General features: G+C 46.8%; 1 protein-coding gene across 1 annotated transcript in view; it reads left to right on the top strand.

Moving 5' to 3' along the window:
• LOC138296005 (two pore calcium channel protein 1-like) overlaps positions 1-26,014 on the top strand; it is a 538,306-nt gene that overhangs the window by 402,736 nt on the left and 109,556 nt on the right. The window contains exon 12 of the mRNA XM_069234709.1: positions 7,631-7,695. Within this exon, the coding sequence (XP_069090810.1) occupies positions 7,631-7,695 (65 nt within the window). The remainder of the gene's footprint in view (positions 1-7,630; positions 7,696-26,014) is intronic.

Here is a 26,014-nt window from a genome sequence, read left to right as displayed (position 1 = left end):
TCTCTGCCTCCATAGCGTATCATGCTACCTGTACCTCGGCAATCTCATGGCGCACACACCCAGGCGAGTGTATTGTTCAGGCCACACTGCACATGGAGCACTCTGGGCACCAAGCCCCCTCCAGAACCAGTGGAGGGATACATCCACTACCTCAGTCCTTGCAGGATGAAGCACTCTGGGCACCATGCCCCCTCCAGAACCAGTGGAGAGATGCATCCACTACCTCAGTCCTTGGCAGGATGAAGCACTCTGGGCACCATGCCCCCTCCAGAACCAGTGGAGACTGTTATACACTACAGAGACTGTGGCTTTGGACTCCCCATGATGCAGCAGTGGGCAACCCACTAACTGGAAAGACTTGAGAGACTGTGGCTTTGCACTCCCCAGGATAAAGCAGTGGGCAACCCACCCACTAGAAAGACTTGAGAGACTGTGGCTTTGCACTCCCCAGGATAAAGCAGTGGGCAAACCACCCACTGGAAAGACTTGAGAGACTGTGGCTTTGAACTCCCCAGGATAAAGCAGTGGGCAAACCACCCACTGGAAGGACTTGAGAGACTGTGGCTTTGCACTCCCCAGGATAAAGCAGTGGGCAAACCACCCAATGGAAAGACTTGAAAGACTGTAGCTTTGCACTCCCCAGGACCAAACTGTGGGCATGGAGCCCCCTCGTGGAGCAGTGGCACTGTGCGTTCATCAGGCTGAGGTGCCTGTATAATTTCTATGTGATGCCCCTCCAGTGTTCTCTCTGTTTGGAGTCAGGTATCTTGTGTGGGCCTCGCTCATGCATTTTGTTGTGTTTGTCTGTATGGTGTAGTGGGTGGGGGTGTTGCGTGTTGCATGTGTGTGTAACTCTCTTTTCCCTCCCCCTTGTTGTAGGTGACATACTCACCGTGGTCGTCGCTGCCGTTGTTGGAGCTCCTGATCGAGGAGCAGGAAGACCATCGCCGGCAGTATCTGCAATTCGGGCTCCATGGCGTCCTGGTTCCTCGTGGGGTGTGGAGAGGTGAGTGTTTTCCCTTCTGTGTGCTGTTTCCGCCATGTTTTTATTCACGTTGGTTCCACCCTGGAAAAGGTGGTGGATAGGCCAGTTGTGATAGGGTGGGCGGTACATTGTCTTCGCCTGTCTGTTAGCGGTGTCCCCCGTGCTGTTTATTTGTACCGCCGTGGCGGTCGGAGTGTTAAAGTGGCTGTCTATGTTGGCGGTTTTTGCCACGGTCGTAATTCCATTTTTTTTTCCGCCGGCCTGTTGGCGGTATTACCACTGCATTAACACCGACCGCCAGGGTTGTAATGAGGGCCTATGTCTTTTTAAACCAATCATTACACAGTCATCACAGATGTCATATTTAGCCGTCTACTTCTCCACATTTTTGTATGGTTTGCTTCCCACTAGCCAGGCTTCTGTTCACTGTTCCACCTTTTTAAATCCCTCCACTAACCCACACTAATTTCACTGAGCTCTCATCTTTTTTCAGTACAACATTGGAGAACTCACTCACACTTTAAACTGCCAACTAACCATGACCACACTTGTACCTTACTCGATCCCCTAACTATCAGACATTTGGCTCTCAACTTCAGAAGTCTCTCAAGTCTGACCTCTGTTTAATCACTCCCTTCGATGTGGCAAGTGTCCTCAACGGTTCAAAATTGCTGTTATCTCATGACTAAGTAAACCACACTAGACTTGCACTCTTCCACCAGCTATTGCCATGTTATTCAGCTTCCCTTTTTCTTCAATGTGCTTGAACAATTGTTGTTGCACAACTTCACAACCTCTCTGTCAGTTCACAATCAATTTACTCCTTCTCCAATTTTGTTTTCTAAGCCTTCCATTCCACTGAATATATATTTTATGTAGTGTCTAACTTCATCAACTCAGCTTAGTGCTACAGTTTACACCTGATTCTCATTCTATTTGTCCTCTCTGTGATATTTAGAGCTGCAGGTTACAGTACACAGCTCTCAAGACATGCACCGACCTTGGCATATATGATATTGCCTTAACTGGTTCATCACTTTCCCCTGCAAATATTCTTTCATTGTCTCTTGGCATTACTCTCACTCACCAACAGCTGCCACTCACTGGATACAAAGTTCACTCAGTTTCTCTAGCTTATTTGCCAAAAGAACAAGCAACTCCTTCTAGTAGCCGCTATGACAGCAATCTTAAAAACATGGAAGCAGCTAGTGTCTCTGAGAAGGATTACAAAAAGACAGAATAAGGCTAAAATGTCATCAAGGGTAATAAATGATTGAAGCAGGACAGTCACCAGGAATGAAGAAAGCACTACATTAAGCAGCACTGCAATGCAGGGCAGAATGGGCCCAGGACAAAGAACAGCAGGAAAACACCAGCATAAGGTGCGAGAATAAAGGAAGGCACAAAATGGTAGGCAATTGGGTAGTGTCCAATTGAAAATGTAACTAAATGTGTTGCCCGCAGGTTCCTTTGTGTACAGGCTCCTTAATTATTAGGAAATGGTTTGTAACATAGATATGAAATGCAGAGGTGGCTATTGCAGATAAAGGAGAAATAATGTCTCCAGCCTTCAGTAGGTAAGAGATCCTAGAACCCTGCATGACAAAGTTTAACTCCTTCTGTTGAGAGTACGCCATGTAAATCCAAACTCCTGACTCATTGTAAAACTAAAGGAAAGCTGCATACACAACCATGACCTGAGTACTCATATCAGCAAACATCTAGTAGGTTTGAGCAGTGCAAGGGACACTACTAGTTGCCAGGTCCCCAGAAGGCAATAGATTGGAGACCTAAAAAGGCAAATTGCTCAACACACAGATGACAACAGTACACGTCCTTGGAGACCTGAACACAACTGTACAGCAGCTCCCAGTGGGACACAAAATGAGCCTCGTGCCATGTAGAGAGACGCAAGACGTTCTGCGCCACATCAACTCCCCTACAAATCGGCTTCCTTCAAAGTCTAGCCTTCTGTTCCTTCTCCCTGTGTAATTCTTCATACAGCATTTGTTTTCAATTATAACTGAAAATGCTCAATGCTTCTCTTTTCCACCCCCTTTCCGTCCCTCTCGCCACCTTCATATTTTGAATTGGCTCATGAAAAAGCACCATCCATGCAACCGCCCTGTCTCTGCTAATGCTGAACTCTTCCAAGGCTGAGATACTCTCCTTCAGCTCCCGCTGCACTATGAACTATGTCAGACTACTTCTTCTTTCACACCGCCCTCTTTAGCTGGAAACTGCCGACACATTGATTTGGAAAGCTTACCTACATTATTACAGTTACACTAAGTGATTTCAGTGTATGTAATGTAGATGAGTGTGTCTGACAAAGATTACATAGTTGAAGTTACGTAGTTCCTGTTACATTGTGACTTTGTTCATATAGTTGTGATTTTATAATTACACAAGTTACGTAGAGAGACATTGATTAGTGCCAGTGGTGATTTTATTGGGAGGTCCTAGTTATGACAGTGCAATAAACGTTATACAGGCAAGGCATAGTACATGGGTATTATATATGCAATGTATAGGTGAGGCATGTATGACAACAAATGGGGAAGAAAAGAAGTGGAGAAAATTGCTTGAATAGTGGGCTCAAAAGAGGTGGGCCTTGAGTCGTGAACTGAATGACATCTGTAATTGGGAGTGAAGAATTTGCCTGAGCAGGTTTTTCTAGACCCCTGTAATGTGCCCATCACATTATATTATACTTACCCTCTGAAATCCCTGTGTTTCTCTTTTCAGGTTCCAGCAGAAAAAAATAATGGCAATGGGCCAATTTAAAGCGAAGCAGGAGTTAGGCCCCAATATTCATGCAACAATAAAAAAGCACTCCTTCCCCTGAAGTTTTCAATCAATTTATGTACAGTTCAAATCCATTAGCCATATCCCACTATTAGATTGTATAACTGTCTAGAGTTTAGACAAAACATCTGACTCATAAAGCGTTGATCACGAAGCCAGTGCATATGGGCCAGTTTCAAGTGGAAGTTTGCAACCCTGCTGCCACCCATAAAGAAGGATTCACGAGTATATGGAGGCATTAAATAAGATGATCAAAGCATAATTATCAATTAGACAACTAAAACCAAGAATTAACAAATATATTTTGTTAAAACATTCCAATCCCTGGAGGAAGACCTTTAGAAATAGGGTTTCTTGTTGACAGGGGTATGCACCCTGATCAAGCAGACCTGGACAAATTAGACATTCAGGCTGACTGCGATGGAGTGTGGGCTGGCTACTGGGACCTCATTGGGCCTGCTGAACCAAAGTACCTTAAATCATGGGGCAGGAGCATTGCACTGGTTCCGAACCACGCCCTCAAGGAGATGCGTTGATTTTTCCCCACGCAGTCGCGGAAATGTATCAAAGTTCCCCAGGCATTGATGGAGATGCTTCAGAGCTGAGATGCAATGAAGTTCGGCTGTGGGTGTTGGCAGCATCGACGTTGGGGTGAATCACTTATTCTGATGAGCACAGTGGCTGCATTGTGGAGTTTAGAGTCATCGTTTCAAGGACCTTGTTTAGAGGGAAACACCACAGTGCTGGTTGCAAATGTGATACACTGGTTTTATCCATGCAACTGGGACAGATTCACCAGTTTGGCTCCTGCAGCAGTGGAGATGTCGTGTTTCTGCTAGAGCAACACCTGAAGATTTACCTCCAAGAGCTCAGAACTGGGGTGCCATCACTTGGCAAGTCAAGCTCACAGCTGGCAGAGTCTAGTTGCACTTTTGGACTGGTTGCAAGTCTTTTATGTCCCTGAGACTTCAGATCAGGAGACCAGTCAGCTGGCTCTTGGTCTCACTCTGGGTTCTGGGTTGGAGAGTTGCAGGTCCAGTCCTCCTCACCCAGGCAAGGAGGGCTGCAGGTCATGACAGCCAGGCATCAGTTCTTCCAGAGTAGCCGTCCAGCAGAGTGGCAGTACTTATAGCAGCACAACAGTCCTTCTTCCTAGCAGGGTGTCAAGAGGTCTGGAAGTGTACTGAAGTGGTATGGTATGAAGTCCAGTTCTTATCCCCAGTGGTGCCTTTGAAATGGGGGAGACTTAAGAGGTCTTTGAAGTGCACTGAGGCCCTTCCGGCCCTGGCTACAGGAGGGTATGCAGCCCTTTGTGAGGGGCCAGGACACAGCCTGTTCAACTGTAAGTGAGAGCCTGTGGCCAGCTTCTTCCTCTCACCCTGTCAGAGTAGCCAATTAGGGCTCATCAAGTCACACCTAAGCTCCCGTTTTGTGGGGCTGTCTATAGGGAATACACAAAACCCAGCTGTCACCCACCCAAGACAAGTGGTCAGATACAGGCTGCAGGCACACAGCGCTAAGAGGAAGAAAAATGCCAACTTTCTAAAAGTGTCATTTTCAAAATGGTAACAATTCCATGAGTACTAAATATGACAGTTCTGTCTCCTTCCAGTCATGAATTACAGCTTATTAATTGTAAAACGGAATCTCCAATGTTATCCTATGAGATGGGTAGGCCTCACAGTAGTGAAACACAAATTTGGGAGTTTTTCACTATCAGGACATGTAAAACTGAAAGGCATGTGTCCTACCTTTTAATTACATAGCACCCTGACCTATGGCTACCTAGTGCCTACCTTAGGAGTGGCTTATATGTAATAAAAGTGCAGTTTAAGAATTGGCAAGGGGCTTTTAAATGCCAAGTCGACTGGCCTGTGACATGTTCAAAGGGCTGCTTAAGTGGGTGGCACAACCTGTGCCACAGGCCCATTATTAGCATTTCATTTACAGACACTGGGCACATTCAGTGCACTTTAGTAGGGACTTATAAGTAAATTAGATATGCCAATTGGGTAAATGCCGATTAACCCACTAAGGCTGACAGGTCTAACAAAGACTAGCCAGTTTACTACGGTAATAATACAGGATTCCCAACAGAATCACAACCCTGACTTTAGATGTCCATAACAGAACACAGAGGAATACACAGCTGACATTAGGTCATGCTACAATACACCAGCCCATGTCCTAAGGAGACCTCAAAATAACGAGGTCGAAAGGCATTGGCATTTGACACGTCAAGGAGAGTGAATACAAGCAATAAATACTCTGGTTTTTTTTTTTTTTTTTTTTTTTTTTACAAAATTGTGCATAGCTTCTAACTGGAAAAAAACACTCACATTGTCATCTTGACCTCACAAATTTGGACTGAAAAATATGAATGTCCCAACCCACATGGAATTGTGAAATATCGGACTTGCATATTTGACCCAAACATTTTGCCCATGGTGCATTAATAAGAACGGGTTCATCAGTTGTGTTTTTGATCAGAAGTTTAATTATGAAATTACATGTTTATGTACCATACATATGCACTGTGGTTGAATTTGAATGGATTTTGCACCACATATTGGAATAGGGTTAACTGAGGTCACACACATTGCATGCATTGCTGTCATACGTTTTTCATTGTTGTGCAATGCGCTGTGCTTTATTGTTCAATGAGATGTTTAAAAGTTAAAACAGTTATACAATCTAATTGTGGAATACAGATGATTTATCTGAACCGTACATAAATTGATTGAAACTTTAGCAGTAGGAATACTTTTTTCTTGTTGTGCGATCATTCAGATTCCAGTCTTTCATCCTCATATGTCCCCTAGACTGTAAACCACTGCCAGATGGCATGTGGGTGATAACCTGCTTTCCAGCATTCAAGATCACTTCAAAAAGTTGCCTCTCCCAGTGAATAACCCTCTTCCCTCTACACTAATTTCCCACTTCCCAATCATACCCCTCCGCTATCATGAACACACGACTGGTTATGAAGAATAATGTGTAATGCAATACATTTACCATTTCCCAGCAATCACTCTTTGTACCGCCTATTATTTGTGACAGTTAACAATGTCATGTACCACTTTCGATCTTGTGTCTCAATTAAGCACACCTTACCAATAAAATATATCTGATTTGACACATCTGTGTTAGAGACCTTGTGTTTATGGTGAGCAATTGCTGTGTTTTCCAATGGTCCTTGTTTTATTTCAGATTCTTTTAGTCTGGTTTGCTTGGTTTGCCGACCTTTGTTTAAGGGCTTTAAGTCAACCTTCTTCATCCAATGGTCTTTCCATTTGTAATTCACGTTTTGCTTCCACTCATCACAGCATACAACATGGAACAAGTGGTCAGCCCGCTTCAGTTATTGGCTCTCACTCACTAAGTGACTGCATTTTGCCTGATCAAAAGTACTCATCTGCATAAAAATAAGGGTACGTCAGTGCCAATGAAGATGTATCAAGACTTTACTTTGCCTGTGTGCTTCTTTCTATTCTTTATCAGTTTTTTATTCATTTTGGAATGTAAGTATTTTATTGCAAAAACATGGGCTACCCTGTCCAGGCAGCATGTTTTCTGCTTTTTTTTCTTCTTTTTAAGTTTTTGTGACATATGCTTGGAATAGAAAAATAAATAACCTAAGTATCACCTTTCCAATGTAATACCAACCGGCTTTGCCATTGTTTATTCAAAGAGGGAAGAATCTATGGGATCATAAATATTTACTTTAAGTTGTGGTGATATCTGCTTTCTCTGTGACTGTCAATTTTGTGCAGTTTCAGTTTCAGAAATGAGATCTTCGTGATATTTGATCACACTTTTTAAATGTATTTTCCATAGGTTTGATACTTCAATCATTATCGCTGCACTGATTGTCACTATAGCCAACACTGCACTGAAAACAGGTAAAATCTGCTAAAAATACTGATTTATATTTTACAGTGTATTATTTGCTGTTTGTGTTCAGAAAGGGACATTTAATACTGTACACTGAATTGTGGCGACCTTCCAAACCAGTGCTTAGCTTGGGACATTTTGGAAATTTAGGGCCAGATTTAGAGTTTGCCAAAGGAGGCTATGTCACCAACGAGACAAATATCCTGTCTGCCATATTACATTTCCATTATACCTGTGGAACTTGCAATATGGCGGACAGGATATCCGTCACGTTTGGGATGGAGTAACCCCTCCACCAAACTCTAAATCCGGCCCTTAGTCTCTGTTTTCTGGACATATTGTAATGGTGGTTCAATTAATAAACATACTTATATTGAAAATACATTTTTGTTAATGCACATTTTAAATTAAAAGCTCATGTTTTATGTTGAGAATTGGTTCCAAAATAAAACGTCTGCTGCAGCCCTTCCCATTGTCAACCCACCCTGCCATACCTCTTTATTTGTATGCTGCAGTTTCTTATTTATCTCTCACAAACACAATGGCGTAACAGAGCTTGAGGGGGTCCCCTTACAAAGTACCTTGAGGGGGCTCCATTCCCCCTGGGCCCAGTGATCGGTCTGCTGCCTGTACACAGAGTACTGTGCTGAGGGGGCTCCCTGGAGCCCCTCTGCACTGCAAGGGCCTTTGTTATTCCACTGCACAAACAGTGGGTGATGATATAGAGGTTGTCGTATCAAATTATGTGTTCTGCCACAGTGCTTGGGTTGTATACTCTAACCTCGGCTGAAAGGCGTGGCTAAAATGAGTGAGGGCTTTTTATAACCTTCCAATTGGACCTCACCTCTTTAGCAGTGGATTTTTTTTTATAAAAAGCCTCCCTACGTGCTGTTCCGCTGCTTAAATAAACAGGGCAACAATTAAACTCTAATACAAAAGCCCTCGTGAGTTCAAGCGTCACTACTGAAGAACCTTTAAATAACGTTACACAGACATGAACTTACTAAATATGGAAGCATTGTGGGAAAACGAAGTGCGAAACAGTGCAAATCCATAAACATTCTATGAAACTGCACAGACAGAATACTTATGGGAATGTAAGTAAACATGAATACTCTCTTTGAATAGAGAATCCATTGGCAAGCATACCAAATATAAACAATATTATTTGGTTTCAAAACATTGCATTTGTCAGTAATGAAAAGATGCACTCTTATGAATATATATGTGATAAATGACCCCTTCCACACATTATAAGGATTGCAAATCACTGGGGAGTTCCATGACCATGAGGAGAAACAAGGCCAAATGCCAAGTTTCTTTATAACATTATGGAACTCTGAGGTGACTTGCAACATTGTTATCATTTACAACAGGATATACTTTATTCCTAATAAAACATGGTCACACCATCAGTTTTCCCTCAAACTACTTCAATTCTTGGTGCATAGCATTTTCATATATATGAAACAGAGATCATCTTTGCAAACGTGAAGAATAAAAATAGAATCACTAACACAAAATTAAACATTAAAAAAGCTGTACGATGTTTGTTGGAAAATAAATGTGTATAATTTCAAAACAGGTCAGTTTTTCACAAAAGGCCAGAATGTGTAGAAACATGCAAAAACAATGCTACATTGTGCCATAAATATATCTTATCTGCTTGTCAATGTACAGCTAGAAACACAAAGCAAAAGAATGGAAAGCCATGTTTTGTTTTCATTCTTAATACTGCGTGACCCTGACCTTCCTTTCCTCTCGGCTGTTGGTTGTGGCAGCAGGAATAGTGATGCCATAATTCAGATGTGATAAGTTATTACAGTTGAGTGGCTACTTCATTTCTTTCTAATAGGGGGCTGGGAGAGTCGCAGATCATTAATAATTTTTTAATATTTGTTTTTAATACAGGATTGCAGAATCCAATCGGTTGTATTGATATAATAGGGGGGAGCCCATAATCTCCCTATAATGTAATGAGTAGCACCAATCATAAGAAAATGATACACCTAGTCGCTTGTAATTAATTATCACAAGTGAGTTCTGACCTCACTATACTTGAGGCACAGCAACCTTCACTCTGCTTCAGGAAGTTGATGGACGTGAGCCCAAGCACTGCATGTGTTTAGCAGCAGTTTTTAAAATTTACTGCCACTTCACAGACAAAGTTCTCAGGGCCACTTTCCAGATTACCTAATAGTTTCTGGGAAGGAATGCAGGCTGTCTAAACCAGGCTACAGGAATGAGTGGGGAAGGACCAACTAAGAAACGAAAATCATCAAAGGGATGGGTTTTGTTTTTAGGATGGCCAGCTCTGCTAATTTCTGGAGCCTTCCATGGTGATACTTATGGAATCAATGGACTTGTCACATAATTTGATAAGATCAAATTTCATTTAAAATATTATCTGATTGGAAGTAATCCACAAAGGCTCCACCATCACCTTAGGGAAAGCTAAAGAAATTCAACCGAAAAATGAGATAGGAGCGGTTCGCCAAACATGAAGAGAGGCAGTAGGCAACCATCAAACGGACATTAAGCCTAATGGGAGTCGGATGGGGGAAGATAACTGAGTGGCCGGCAAGGGGCAAGATGGCATTGTAGGCCCCTGATACCAGCCCTGTGAGCGGAGAAGTGGCTGGGGACTTCAATGGTGCAGGATGCCCCTTCTTCCTGCACTTGACGTACTGAGCGGGCAGCAGACTCACCGGTGGAACATCGGAAACAGCAGCAACCACCAGAAGACGGACCAGTAAACAAGAAGCATAGGCCAATCAGCCAGCGAGAGGCAGATCTCTGCAGCAGTCAACTTAAAGTGAACGGGGTGTCGTGGGATCCCGATGCCACAACCGACAGAGGGAAGAAGATTAAGTGAATTGGAGAGGCTTTGCAACAAGGGGAGGAGTCAGGGGCAATCAGAGCAGGCAGCATGCCTGACTCTTAAATGGTGGCACCACTGTTGTGACACTAAAGTGAGGAGACGGGTGAGGAACCCATAAGTACAGAAGGGGGAGAGGAGCGCACAGAACAGCATTGACTAGAGACTCAACAGACAGGCCATATAGCTAGAAACACATAAAGTAAACACTACACCACTGACCCCAAGATGGCGGCCACGCTGAAACACATGATGAACAGGCTACCTATGGGCACAAATTCATCCCCAAGTGTGCACGCCACTTTTATTATGAGCCCACTCGCGGCTGAGAGAATGCCACAGACTTCACCTTGGGAAGCCCACACATCACAATAATAGAGGATACTGCTAGTCTACGGCTACATCCTAAATAAGATAAGAGGAGGGGTGGTCTGTCTTGAAATGGTGGTGGTAGGTGCTAGTCAATACAGACTATGGCTCCCAGTGAGAACAAAGGAGAAATACAGGCTCTGTGACCTAGACAACACTCACCCACACATCGGGTGCCGGTGAGCTACTCTGCCCAATTGCAGGACCCCCTCGATGTAAAGAACCAGATAGGAGAACTTACACCATCCCTCCATAGGCAGTTATAGGCAGCACCCCTGAAAAATGAAGATTTGGAGAACCGTTCTAGACCAAATAATATAAGAATAAGGGGCCTGGAATAATGAGTGGCAGGGACAGACCTAGAAGCTTTCATTGTTGATCTGTTTTCAGAAGTGCTCGGACATCTGCAAATGAAAATTAAACTAGAAAGGGTGCACAGGGTGGGGGCACCTCTACTGGCTGACAGGGCTCAACCTTGAGATATCTTAACCAAACTACACTCCTTCAAAGTGACAGAGGCCATATTGCAATCAGCCCCAAAGCTAGACACCATCACATTTCAAGGGTCTACGTGATCACTCTGCCAAGACATTGCTCTGGTGATCCTGAGGCGTTGTCAATAATTTAGACCTGTCACTAAAAAAACTGAGACAAGCCTGAATCAAGTATCGATGGACATACTCATTTGGCCTAATGTAGGAAGTTGGCTCTGTATATACTATTTCAAAGTAAGAAATAGTGTGCACAGAGTCCAAGGGTTCCCTTTAGAGGTAGGATAGTGGCAAAATTAGATAATTCTAATGCTCTATTTTGTGGTAGTGTGGTCGAGCAGTAGGCTTATCAGAGGGTAGTGTTAAGCATTTGTTGTACACACACAGGCAATAAATGAGGAACACACGCTCAAAGACTTACGCCAGGCTAATAGGTTTTTTATATAGAAAAAAATTATTTTCTTAGTTTATTTTAAGAACCACAGGTTCAAGATTTGAAGTAAATACATAAAATGCAACGTACTTCACACAGGTAAGTTAGGAACTTTGAATTAAAGAAATATCATATACAGTCTTTGTTAAAATGGCAAATAGCTATTTTAAAAGTAGACAGTGCAAGGGGCGTGGCGGAGGCGTCAAGATGGCGGTCGCACTTTCGTAGTGCTCTGGACCCCTCATCATCCGCCTCTGGTAAAACACATATCTAGCCCCATCGGAACCACAGACTGACCCCCGAGACGCTGCTGCCTCCCGGGGCGGGACGGACACGATTTTTGGACTTCTCAGCCCGAGCACCGCACACTGAAGTGCCGAGGCCGCCTTCATCCGCTGGACTTGAGGATGCGGCGGCGGCTTGTGTGTGCTCGTCGGCCTGCCGACCTCGCCTGAGGTGGTGTGAGGAGGCGTAAGGCCCCGGAGGGGCAGAGGGCAGTGCGCCGCGCTGCTGAAAACGGACCTCAACTGGTGCAGCCCGTAAAGAATTGGGACTCGTGGCGCTGGGTGGGGGGGCCTCCTCCCCCCCTCCTTTCCCTCCTGGGACGGGGGAGCGGGAAAGTGAAGACTACATTGGCATTTAGCCCAGAAGCAGGCAGAGAGACTTTCTGCGTCTGCTTGGGCCCGGACCCGGGCCACGGGTGAGCAGCGCGCCGCACAGCGGGAGGAGGCCTGCGGGGTCGGCGCATGGCCACTGCCCCTCCCACAAGTGAAAAGTACTGTGCCCCGTCGGCGAGGATCTTGAGGAAGCAATATACAGAGGTGAGCCATAGACTGGGGCGGCTACCTGGCTGCATGGCTAGAGGGCCTATGATACTGGGGGAAAGGAGACTTCTCCTGTGTTTCCTCCCACTCTCTACCTCTCTGAAAGGGGACGCACAGTCCGAGGTCGGGCCTCCAGGCAGGGAGGCGGCAGTCGGCCCTCCTTCTCCCCCTGGGTGTGTGGCTGGAGCCTGGGGTCAACCCCGAGGCTATCCGAGACGTTGGCTGGAGCGGGACCCCTCCTGGAAAACCAACTACTTGACTGACCCAGGCCAGCTGTCAAGGGGCAGCGACCTCCTGGACCCCCGGGTCCGCTTGGCTACCCATGGAATGTGGATGGGTACGGAAGACCTGGTTCCCAAACAGTAATACCCCCGGGTCCGTAATCACACGCAGTGACCCCGCCAGACTGCGCTGTAATTCTGGCCCCTGAAGCTCCTGCGGGACAAAGACCACGACCGAAACGCCATGGGCAAGGACAAGTCGGCACGGCAAGCAGCGGCGCAGACATGTATGGACCAATTCACTACAGGCGCTACTGGGTCCTGGACAAAAGACCGCGCCCCAGGCGGGGGTGGCGAATCACAGGCGACATCTGGGGACCTGGCAACGATACTTCAGGTGATTCAGGCATCCCAGGCGGCCGTTGAATCCAAAATAGGAGAGGTTAGGGTGGGCGTGGCCCTGGTTCGGCAAGACCTCCGCAATGCCACAGCCTGAATCACCGAAGCCGAATCCAGGATCTCCACGGTGGAACACGATGTGACCGCCCTCAAATCTCAGGTCTCCGCTCTGACCACTCGCACCTCAGAGCTACACCGGAGAGCCCAGGATGCCGAGAACAGGTCCAGACGCAACAACCTTCGTGTTGTGGGCCTTCCTGAAAACACAGCAGAATCATCTCTGATCCAATACCTGGAAGATTGGTTCCGCTCTTGGATGCCGGCTTATCGCCTCACACCATGGTTCGCGATCGAACAAGCCCACAGGGCCTTGCAGTAGAAACCTCTACCGGGTTCCCCACCCAGATCAGTGATACTCCGTCTCTTCAACTTTAAGGGACAGGGACGCGGTGCTGCAGGAGGCACGTATGAAGGGTGACCTCTTCTGCAACGGAGTGAAAGTCCTCCTTTTCCCAGACTACACGAGAGAAGTACAACAACAACGTCGCTCATTCACCGAAGTGAAACAAAAGCTAACAGCAATGGACATCCAATACCGTCTTCTGTTTCCGGCGCGACTCCGTGTGGTCTACAGAAACAAGACTCACTTTTTTGACCACCCGACCACGGCTTGTACCTGGCTGACGGAGGAGGTCCCTTTGGGTCTTTGCAGAGAAGGGTCTGGACCCATGCAGAGGTCACAGTCGAGTCGCCAGAGGGAACAACAGCCCAACCGACGTTGTCGCTCGCGGCAGCGCAGGACACCACGCAGATCTCATTCAGAATCGCCTTCGGGGACCCATCAGACGGACCGCAGAGCCCGGGCTCTGGGGGGGGGGGGCTCTGAGGACGCCAGGAGAGATATTTACCCGCAGGGTGAGGAACAGGCCCATTCGGGGCATCTGGAGGACACAGACCTGTCCCGAAGTCCAGTACTGTGATCCCACCAGCGTTGGATCTCTCGGGAAGAAAGATATTGCTGGGCTGATGGGGTCTATGTCCAGATCAATTTACTAACGTTCACTGTGTTTTTAGACTTGATCCAGAAATATGGAGGGGTCCACCACTGTTGCCACCGCTACCCCATCAGTTGACGGTTCATCTCACTAGTTCCAGAAGCGAGGTGCTATATATGGGTGACAGATGCTTCTGGGGGGAAGTATGGGGTGGGGTGGGAGTTGGGGGGCAAGGGAGTTCTGGCCTGGTTCCAAAGGCCGATGTTACTGTGTTTAGGTTATTGCAATGTTTATGCTTCATATTTAGCATGCAGAGCAGAGAAGGTAGGGATTCCGACACCAGAGGGACATATGCTCCTCAGAGACAGGGACCAGATGAGGGCTCTTCAGTATCCCCAGGCCAAGCAATAGAGAGTCTTGGTAGTCACAATGGGAACTTTTCAAACACCCACCCCCCATGAATCAGACACAGGTCATCTTGTGGAATGTAAATGGCCTCGTGGACAAGATGAAACGCACTGCAGTGTTTGCATACATACACCGATATAGACCGGAGGTACTCCTGCTGCAGGAGACTCATCTCTTGGGAGACAACTGCCCCTTCCTGACCCATAGAGGCTTTGACAGGGTATACCATGCCGGGTTCACGCGCGGATCGAAGGGGTTGGCCATACCATTGCACCGGTCGTTTCCCATGACGAACATCCGGGTGTGGATGGACCAGCAGGGACGCTATGTAGCCATTACGGACAGGGTTGAGGGGACCACGGTTAGTATTGTCAGTGTTTATGCTCCCCCTCCACTGGTCCGTAGAACCCATGAGGATCTCTCCCAGCTACTCCTAGACCTACCACCAGGGCTCACTATGGTGGGAGGTGATTTTAACACAACTCCAGACCCGGCTGTGGGCTCACAGGATGGTTTTCTGCAATGGGGCTCTGCAATGCTTGGCGGGTATGGCACCCAAGACAGCGACAATTCACCCACACTTCAGCAGCTCATGGCTCACAATCCAGAATTGACCAGGTGCTGCTCCCGAGCACAGACTGCACAGCCCTCTCCCACATTGAACTATTGGCAAGGGGAGTCTCTGACCACGCTCCGCTTCGGTTTATTGTGGGTCCCACGCGGTCTCAGACCCGTCCTATGTGGCGGTTGAATGCGTGGTACCTCCAAGATAGGAATTACACTGAGCAGCTGCGACAGGCACTGCAAGAATACTTTGAATTGAATGAGGGGTCGGTGGCCTCCGCGGGCACTTTGTGGGCGGCGAGTAAAGTGGTGCTGCGGGGTACGGCAAGAAGCCTGATAAGGAACCAAGAGCGCGCGCGGGCCCAGCACAATGAACAGCTGGAGCTTCGGGCTATGGTCCTTGAAAGCGAAAATGAAACAAACCTAAGTGACAGGGCGACGCAGCAACTGTTCCTAATCCGTGAGAAAATAAGAGACCAGTCCCTAGAGGCGGCGAAACACTTGTGGAGGGCAAACACGGCGAAAATCTACTGGTGGGGAGTCAAACGGGGAAAATGCTATACTGGCTGGTGTCTCACCATCAGGCCTCCAGGATTGTCCCTGAAATTCAAGATGGGGATGGTAACCTTGTCGTGAAACACACAGAAATAGCGAATGCCTTTGCCATGTATTACCGAACACTATATCAAGGGTCGGTCGGGACTGGTTGACCTGGGTTCAGCCCGTCGATTGTTGGACAAGGTCCCCCTCCCACGGTTGCCCGCGGCAGAGGTGCGGGTCTTAGACGAACCGATCAGCGCGGGAGAAATACAAGCAGCCACTTCAACAGTAGGTACCAGGAAAACACCGGGACCTGACGGGTTCCCCTCGGAATATTACAAAGCTTTCAGGGAGGAATTAACACCACATTTATTAAAACTCTTTAAAGACGTAGAAAACAGTGGAACCTTCCCTCGAGAATTAGACGCCGCCACCATATTTTTTTTTATATATATATTTTTTTTATTTTGTCCTCATTCACCCTAGGCCATATGCAACCTCCTTTCCCTTTTCAACCGAAACGCAGGAGATTTTCCTCGGCCAGGGGTTGTTTATTACTCTCAAACAATCCTCAGACTGTTCCAATTCTGTGAGGATTTCGGAGCAGGGTGTAAAATCATTGGACAGATATCACAAATACAAATACAATTCTACTCCAACATTAAACACACAAACATCTATACATCAATCTCCTGATTTCCAATTCATTAATGCTACCCAGAAATTCCCTCGCATCCTTTCCATTCCCCCCATCTTTTGATCCAATGTGCTATAGAAAAAACATCCCTAAGCCATTCTGAATGATCTTGGGGGGTCTTTGAAATCCATTTTCTACAAATTTCTCGCCTCCCCAACAGTATTGCATAAAATACAAACTTTTGATCTGCAATAATGTCCCGACCTAACCACCCCTGCTGGTCTTGAACTTGGCCAAATATTATTAACTGCAGAGAGGGTTCAATTCCCCGATTTAATATACAAGAAATTGTTTCGCATACTCTTTCCCAGAAGAATCGAATATCAGGGCATTCCCAAAACATGTGAACATCAGTTGCTTGTAATAAACCACATTTTGGGCATTCCACCTCTTGCCCTCCTTTCATTTTTGATAGTTTCTCGGGGGAAATATACACTCTATGTAATGTGAAATAATGATTTTTCCTAAGAGTGGCTGGTTTCACAATATCAAAAAGCATTTTTAATGACTCTTCCCACCCCCTTTTAGCTACATCTTCTGAGAAAAAGTTCCTCCACAAATCGATAGGTAATACAAACTCACCATCTACCCCTTCCAGGATCCCCCAATACCAAGTACACACCGCCACCATTGTAGTGCTCCCCAAAACCCAACCCTCCTCGCTGCACTGTGCGGACTACAGGCCGATTTCACTGATTAACACGAAATCAAAATCTTTGCTGCCATCCTCGCCGCCCGTCTTAAGAGGGTTCTGCCACAACTAATACACCCGGACCAGTGTGGATTCATGGCTAATCGCAGTACCCGGCACTGTATCCGCCGGCTACAGATGGCCCTGGCTGAACGTCGCCGGCTACCCCGAGACCTTGCCCTTTTACTCACCGACTTTGAAAAAGCCTTTGATTCGGTTGACTGGGGGTTTCTCCTTTTGGTGCTTCGACGCGTGGGCCTAGGCCCGAGGTTCTGTTGCCTGCTTCAAGCACTATATGTGAACCCTAGAGCCTGTGTACAGGTTAATGGGACCCTGTCCTCGACTTTTGAGGTTCATCGGGGCACACGGCAGGGATGTCCCTTGTCCCCCCTTCTGTTTACTCTAGCCATTGAGCCCTTGGCCCAGATGATCAGATCAGACCCGATATATTGAGGATGGAACTGGGGTCACTCCCAAAAAAATAGGATAGCGCTCTATGCTGACGACATCCTGTTGTATATGGAGGAACCCAGCATAACGGCCCACGTAGTCTCAACCTTTTACGGCGTTATGAGCAGGCGTCGGGACTAAAGATGAACCCTGCCAAGTTGATACTGATCCCGCTGGCAAGTTCTCAGGACTGCTTTGACTGGCAGGACATGATACCGATGCGCAGGCTCAGCTTCAAATACCTGGGTATCTGGGTGTCCCTTTTACCTGAACTGGCGTGGGCAGACCTTCAGAGATGGCATACTCTGCCGCTAAACGTAATGGGCTGAGTGGCTTTATACAAAATGATGATCCTGCCAAGGCTTCTGTACGCCTTTCTGAATTTTCCACTACCTATCCTCCGCTCTTGGTTTAGAGCTCATGACAGCGCTATGGGGCTGTTCCTCTGGAAGGGTGCCAGACACTGAGTAGCGGCTCAACGTTGCCAAAGAGGGATATACGAAGGGGGTCTAAGCGCCTCGGAGCCCTACATGTACTATCTTGCCACCCAACTAATAGTGATTCACAATTGGTTTAACGGAGGATGGGGAGACCCGGCCTATCGGGTGGAGTTGGAGTTCTTGGGATTCCCACACCTCCTAGAAGTGATGTATGGAAAGCCCCTCCCCGAGAAATGGGGGAAGTAACCAGGGCGGTCTTCTTGGTGTGACGTGCTGCCTTAAGATACACCCGCTGGAACACCGTTATTACCCGCCAGACCCCACTGTGGAGAGGGAAATGGTTAAGCTCGACCGCAGCACTGGAGGGATTCGCAGAGTGGGACTTAGTGAGTATCTCCTTGGTAGGTGATGTGTGGACAGGAGAAGCTATGAAATCATTTCAAGACCTACAAGGGGACTTCCAACTTGCCCAAACACAGTTCTTCAGATACCTCCAGCTTAGGCATGCCCTGAGTGTCCACTTACCAGCTGCAGGCTCCCTGCCAGAATTTAATCCACTTGAGGCCAAACTACTCATGGGAAACCTGGGGGGGGGGGAAGGTGTTTCCCAAATCTATAAAATGCTAATTAACAACGCTCCCGGGGACCTAGGACCCATTAGAACCAGGTGGGAGTCATGGGTGGGGGCCCTGGAAGATACGGAATGGAGGGAAGCTATGATGGCGCCCAGGTTACTAGCAGCGTCGGCTAGGCTCCGCACAGTGCAATTCTACTACCTACATGGTGCATACCTAGCACCAGCCAGCCTACACCGAGCGGGCCTCCGCCCCTCTGCCCAGTGCCCACGATGCTCGAGCGGGCCTGCTGATGTTTTCCATATGGTTTGGTCTTGTCAAGTGATACAGCCCTACTGGAGCAAAGTGCTCCAACAACTGGGGAAAGCCTTGGGGAAAGAGGTACAGAAATCTGCAAAATTGGTCCTCCTAGGGGTGATGGAAGAGAGGTGAGGATCACGGGCGCAACGGGCCATGGTTGCCACAGCCCTGTTGATCGCCAAGAGAGATATAGCCGCGGCCTGGAGCTCCCCCGAAGGATCATCACTCCGAAAATGGAGAAGGGGAGTTGACTGGTGCGCAAGCCAGGAAAAAGTGGTATATGAATCCAGAGGATGCCCCCAGAAATTTGAGAAAATATGGGGAAGATGGGTAGATATGATGCCATAGTATGAGATGAGAAAAGAACTAAGACTGTTGTACTGGAACTTATACTGTGGTCCATCCTCTGGCTCGGACTTCCGTCCCAATATTGCTGTCGTTGGGGGGTCGTTATTGGAATTTACTGCACTGTTACACTGTACTGTGAATGCTCTCTGCTCTGCATGCTCTTTTTCTTTTACTTTTATTTTTCCTCTCTTTTCTTCTTAAAACAATAAAAATGTGTTTATCGAAAAATAAAAAAAATAAAAAGTAGACCGTGCAAAAATCAACAGTTCCTGGGGGAGGTAAGTATTGGTTAGATTGTGAGGTAAGTAAGACACTTCCAAGTCTCAGTTCCTGGGCATAGGCTGTCCACCATTGGGGGCTTAGGGCAACCCCAAAGTTACCACACCAGCAGCTCAGGGCAGGTCCGGTGCAGAGGTCAAAGTGGTGCCCAAAACACATAGGCGCCCGTGAGAACAGGGGTGCTCCGGTTCCGGTCTGCCAGCAGGTAAGTACCTGTGTCCTCAGGGGGCAGACCAGGGGGGATTTGTAGGGCACTGGGGGGGACACAAGTAGGCACACAAAACACACCCTCAGCAGCAAAGGGGTGGCAGGGTGCAGTGTGTAAAGCAGGCGTTGGGTTTGTGATAGAAATCAATGGAGGGACCCGGGGGCCACTCTAGCGGTGCAGGCAGGCACGGGGGGCTTCTCGGGCTAACCACCACCTGAGCTAGGCAGAGGGTTGCCTGGGGGTCACTCCTGCACTGGGGTTTGGTACCTTCAGGTCTTGGGGGCTGCGGGTGCAGTGCTTGGTCTAGGCGTTGGATCCCTTGTTAGAGGCAGTCGCGGTCAGGGGGAGCCTCTGGATTCTCTCTGCAGGCGTCGCTGTAAGGGTCCAGGGGGGTCGTCTCTGGCTACTCACGGGGTCGCAGTCGCTGGGGAGTCCTCTCTGTGGTGTTGGTTCTCTGAATCTCGAGCCGGGGGCGTCGGGTGCAGAGTGTGAAGTCTCACTCTTCCGGCGGGAAGAGTGAAGTTCTTTAAAGTTGCAAAGTTGTTGTTGAAATTGAGCAGAGCCGCTGCTCACGGGAAGTTCTTGGTCCTTTAGTCCAGGGCAGTCCTCTGAGGCTTCAGAGGTTGCTGGTCCCTGTCGGATGCGGCTGGTTGCAGGTTTTCGAGTCCGGGGACAAGCCATTAGGGCTGGGGACAAAGCAGTTGTCGTCTTCCGTCTTCTCTGCAGGGCTTGTAGGTCAGCAGTCCTTCTGGTTTCTTAGAGTGCCCCTAAATACTAGATTTAGGGGTGTGTTTAGGTCTGGGAGGGCAGTAGCCAATGGCTACTGTCTTGGAGGGTGGCTACACCCTCTTTGGGCCTCCTACCTATGGGGAGGGGGGCACATCCCTAATCCTATTGGGGTAATCCTCCAAAACTAAGATGGAGGATTTCTAAAGGCAGGGGTCACCTCAGCTCAGGGCACCTTAGGGGCTGTCCTGACTGGTGGGTGACTCCTCCTTGTTTTTCTAATTATCTTCTCCAGCCTTGCCGCCAAAAGTGGGGACAGTGGCCGGAGGGGCGGGCATCTCCACTAGCTGGGATGCCCTGGGGCGCTGTAACAAAGGGGGTGAGACTTTGAGGCTCACCGCCAGGTGTTACAGTTCCTGCAAGGGGAGGTGTGAAGCACCTCCACCCAGTGCAGGCTTTGTTCCTGGCCACAGAGTAACAAAGGCACTCTCGCCATGTGGTCAGCAACTCGTCTGGTTGTGGCAGGCTGGCAGAAACTCGTCAGCCCCACACTAGAAGTTGGATTGGTATTCAGGAGGCATCTCTAAGACGCCCTTTGGGTGTATGTTACAATAAATTGCACACAGGCATCAGGGTGCATTTATTGTGCTGAGAAGTTTGATACCAAACTTCCCAGATTTCAGTGAAGCCATTATGGAACTGTGGAGTTCGTGTTTGACTAATTCCCAGACCATATACTATTATGGCTATCCTGCACTTACAATGTCTAAGGTCTTGCTTAGACACTGTAGGGGCATAGTGCTCATGCACATATGCCCTCACCTGTGGTATAGTGTACCCTGCCTTAGGGCTGTAAGGCCTACTAGAGGGGTTACTTACCTATGCCACAGGCAGTGTGAGGTTGGCATGGCACCCTGAGGGGAGTGCCATGTCGATTTAGTCATTTTCTCCCCACCAGCACACCCAAGCTGTGAGGCAGTGTGCATGTGCTGAGTGAGGGGTCCCCAGGTTGGCATAAGACCTGCTGCAGCCCTTAGAGACCTTCTCCGGCATCAGGGCCCTTGGTACCAGGGGTACCAGTTACAAGGGACTTATCTGAGTGCCAGGGATGTGCCAATTGGGGAAGCAAAGGTACAGTTTAGGGAAAGAACACTGGTGCTGGGGCCTGGTTTGCAGGGTCCCAGTGCACTTTTAATCAAAACTTAGCCTCAGCAAAGGCAAAAAGTTAGGGGGTCACCATGCCAAGGAGGCATTTCCTTACACCTAACCTTTGAAATACATAACAAAACACACCATATCACAGATCTTTAGGAGACCCTGACACTCTTGGAGATTCCCAGGCCCGAGATGCAACCCTCACGGGAGGACCCAGAAGCAGCAAGGAAGGAGGTGAAAGGGTCTTGAGGAGAAGGACCCTGATTCTCACATCGTTATCCAAGATATCAGAAGAAACACTGACGCTGAATGCACAATTTCTTAATCATTTCTGGGTAAGAGGCACCCTTCCAAAGCCCGCTCAAAGGCCTGTGTTGAGAGGGAGTACATTTCCCAGTAACACTCTTCTGCTGAAGGTGCATTCAACCACTGGACCAGCAATGTGGTTTGTGGTGAGGAACCCCACGACACCAAAAGACCAGCAAGGACTATGACCCAAAGGGCTTCATGTAACCCTATGAACCTTGACTCTGTCAACAACACTTAGGCCATGGTAGCGATTTCTCACCGATTCGCCTATTACAATGTCTTTCTTCCTAGATAACAAAGTAAATTTGAGGCCTGTTGTCCCAGTAGTTCATGTATTGAAAATGTCATGGTGTTACTTTCAGGTGAACATCTGTCGTCTTAATATGTAACTGGAGTGTACTGTTGGGCAGCAAGTGGTGAGGGTGGTGCATGGGCATCGGGAGGTTAGGAACCTCATGAGATAGTGGCATGAGGAAGGGGAGATAAAACTTTACAAGATGCCAAAATTCCAGGAGCAGGGAGTGTCTGAGCATCCAACACCATGTGTTTACCCCACTCTCCTGGAACATTACGGGACTAAATTCAACAGTGAAGCAGCAAAAAATATGGAAATACCTTATGATGTAGTGACATTGCAGGAGACCCATCTCAAAAGGGCTGACGACCACAGATTAAAACACAAGGCACATCCCCTAATTTATAAGTCTTTGGCATCCACGAAACACAATGGGGTGGCAATATTATTCCATTCGTCTTTGAAGTTCCAGCCGGTGGAATATAAGACAGATAAAGAGGGGAGGATAGTCATGGTAAAAGGTCACATTTATGGGAATTTATGTAGTATCCCAGTGGCATGTGCACACAATATTAATCAAGGAGGATTTGTGAACTCTCTGCTGAGCCTAGTGGGAGGATTTGCAGAAAGCGAAATACTGATGGGAGACTTCAACCTTACATGGCACTTACGTGTAGACAGTACACGTCTGCACAGACCCTCATCAGGTAGCCTTACAAAAACACTAAAGCAAGCAGTACAGAATGTGGGTCTGATGGATGCCTGGCAGTCACTATACCCTACTACAAAAGATTATAATTTGTTTTCACATGTACACCGGACATACTTCAGCCTAGATTCCATCTTCAATAGTCAGACGCTTGTCCCACGACTTGTGGGGGGTGACTATTCTCCCAATCGCATCATCTGATCATGCTCCAATCTCAGTGTCCTTAGAATGGGACAATGCCTCACCAAGATAGAATTGCTGGTTCTTCCCTAGTAGACTGACTAGTAGAACAATTGCTCCATGACGACCTGCAGAAGGCCATTAGGAAATGTTTTCAAATAAACCATCCCCACGACACAACACCCTTTATCATTTGGGATACATTTAAGACTGTAATAGGGGGTAGAGTGCGGGATTGACTTCTGCACTAAATGAACAAAGGAAAAAGGAGTGGTTGGTGCTGGAAGAGGAATTGAAGAACATGGAACAGGCACACAAGGCTACTTCAACTCTGACCCTTCACTGCCAGTTTTCAGCACTAAGGGGAAAGCTTAATGCCACTTACACTAACAGGACTGAATTGACGATCCTGAGTCTAAAACAAACATACTATATACATGGCAACAAAATAGGGACACATTTGGCAAGGCAGTTATGGGTAAAACGGGAGAAGGGATACATTGGTGGACTACTTAATGACTCTGGGGAACTGGTAACCTAGTAAATAGAGAAAGCACAGGTATGCTATTTATAATTACATTTCCTCAACGTTCACAGTTAACACTGCAAGAGACGTTGCAGCTCTTTGAAGGCATGACAGGCCTACTTATTAATTTGACTAAATCATCCATGCTCAACTTAGTGATGGCTTTAGTTGATTCAACTTCTATCCAGTGGACAAAAAAGAACTCACATACCTGGGCATCAAAATCACCCCTAAACTACCCTCCGCTTCTATGGCAATTACAGAATTATGTTAAGTGATGGTCTCCTCTATACATGTCATGGCTAGGTAGAATACATTCCATTAAGATGATGGTCCCACTGAATTTTTTTATCTCTTTTTCAAAGCTTTCCCATTGGTCTTGACAGAGAATTCCTACCACTGGTGTTCACAATACTCACACATTTTATATGTCAAAACAAATGGGCTCAACTGCCCTACAAAGTGCTCAAGCATACAAAAGTGGAGGGGGGTCTAGCACTACCATCTCTATTATACAGCAGCCAGTTACGGGTCATCTCGGGGTGGTCACAGAGTGAATCAGACAAACACTGGCTTTATATGGATAGCGTAGTAGTGGGAGAGTCGTATGGGATGTATTATGGAAACTGATATCAGCCTAATCCTTGAATGCTTACCTAAGCACCCATATAAGAACAGCCCTCATGATCTGGGACAAAGTGAATAGGTCAGCTATTTGGATGACTTATCCGCCCCCACTTCACCCCGATTCATTTAAACTCAGCGTTCCTCCTGGCCACTCAACTATGCCCTATTGACGCATAGAGAGGGGGGGCTGCCTTACCCTGTCTGATCTTTTTCTTAACTTGGGTATATTGACTTTTGAACTTTGACAATGAGGCTTTCACCTCAGAAGTTCAGAACACTTCCACTTGGCCACTATAGCCAGAGGTTCACAAAGCGGCCACTAGGGAACTTACATCAATTTGCGAGAGGTGCTGGAGCCTCTAAGGTCATCATTTCTTTTCTGTACCCCCTACAGCCTACCTCGCAGCCACACCATGTAGCTTTCTGGGAACACACTTTAGGGCAGGAAATAACAGAGGAGAAGTGGAAAACACTATGGAGAGATAGACCACAACATAAACACTTCTTAGGCATGAGAGAGGCTCTCACTATAAGATAGTATGTGATTGGTATATATTACCCCACTAAGTTGAAAATGATCTTTCCTGATACTTCAGACCTGTCCTGGAGGGGATGTGGGCTATGGGGGGGTGTTCCACTATATTTGGTGGACTGCCCTGTGATAAGACCCTTTTGGACTGAAATTTTAGCTCAACATAAAGATATATTAAGTTACCAAATCCCAGATACCCTAGAATTCGCACTCTTAGGCCACAGAGATGACTCCCTGAAATACCAAACCAGAAGTGAAAAAGCCATAATGTGGTTATGTCTGGGAGCGGCAAAAATAGCAATTGCCACGGCACGGTAGAAGAAAGCAGGACTGGTCTTGACTCAATGGAATGAAAGACTGTGGCAAGTGCTTACAATGGAAACGCTGGCAGACATTTTCAGAGATGATTTCAAAGCCTTTGAATTCTTCTGGGGCCCCTTGGTACGTTACCTTTCTACAGGGCTCCCATTGGTGGCCTGTGATTCCTTGTGTAGGCACTGTGCTTGTTCCAGATTTGAAATGTGAAATTACAGTCATTATAACTACCGGGAAGACAAGCGACATGCTCCATTCACCTGGATATCTACTTGTATAATTTATCATTTTAATTTATGTTTGTCTGATTATGTATAGTTGGTTTCATTGACATGGCACTATCCAATGTACAACTCAGAGCATAGAGTACATGGTATGTTTACCGAATGCTGAGTTATGTTATAATGGTCCGATGATGTACTATGTAACCCCTATTTGAAAGCTTTGCATCAATTTGTTACTGGTAGATTCTAATAAAAAGAAGTTTGACAAAAAAAAAATATTGTGTTCAACATGCTTTTAGTTGCAACACATAGGCTTTCAGTCAGTAAAAGTGGCATTCATTAGGGCAAAAGAAACAATTTCCAATTTGACAGCAAAAATTAAAAAAAGAAAATAATATATCTAGAAAGAATAGGAGTATAAAATAATGGGATAGTGTGTGAAAGGGTGATGCAAGATGTAAGTAATATATTAAAAGATGAAATCTCTGTTGAAGGGAAGTATTTATACTTTGAATTGATTTTGAAAGTTGACATGCTGTCATGAAAAAGGAATGCACAACGCAGTTAACAAATAGTATTAAGAATAGAAGATTATAGCAGGTTAAGGTATGAGAAGAGG

The sequence above is a fragment of the Pleurodeles waltl genome, chromosome 5 (assembly GCF_031143425.1).
Source record: "Pleurodeles waltl isolate 20211129_DDA chromosome 5, aPleWal1.hap1.20221129, whole genome shotgun sequence".
Taxonomy (NCBI): Eukaryota; Metazoa; Chordata; class Amphibia; order Caudata; family Salamandridae; genus Pleurodeles; species Pleurodeles waltl.
Note: the sequence above shows the minus strand (reverse complement) of the source record. Positions and strands in the feature narration are given on the sequence as shown.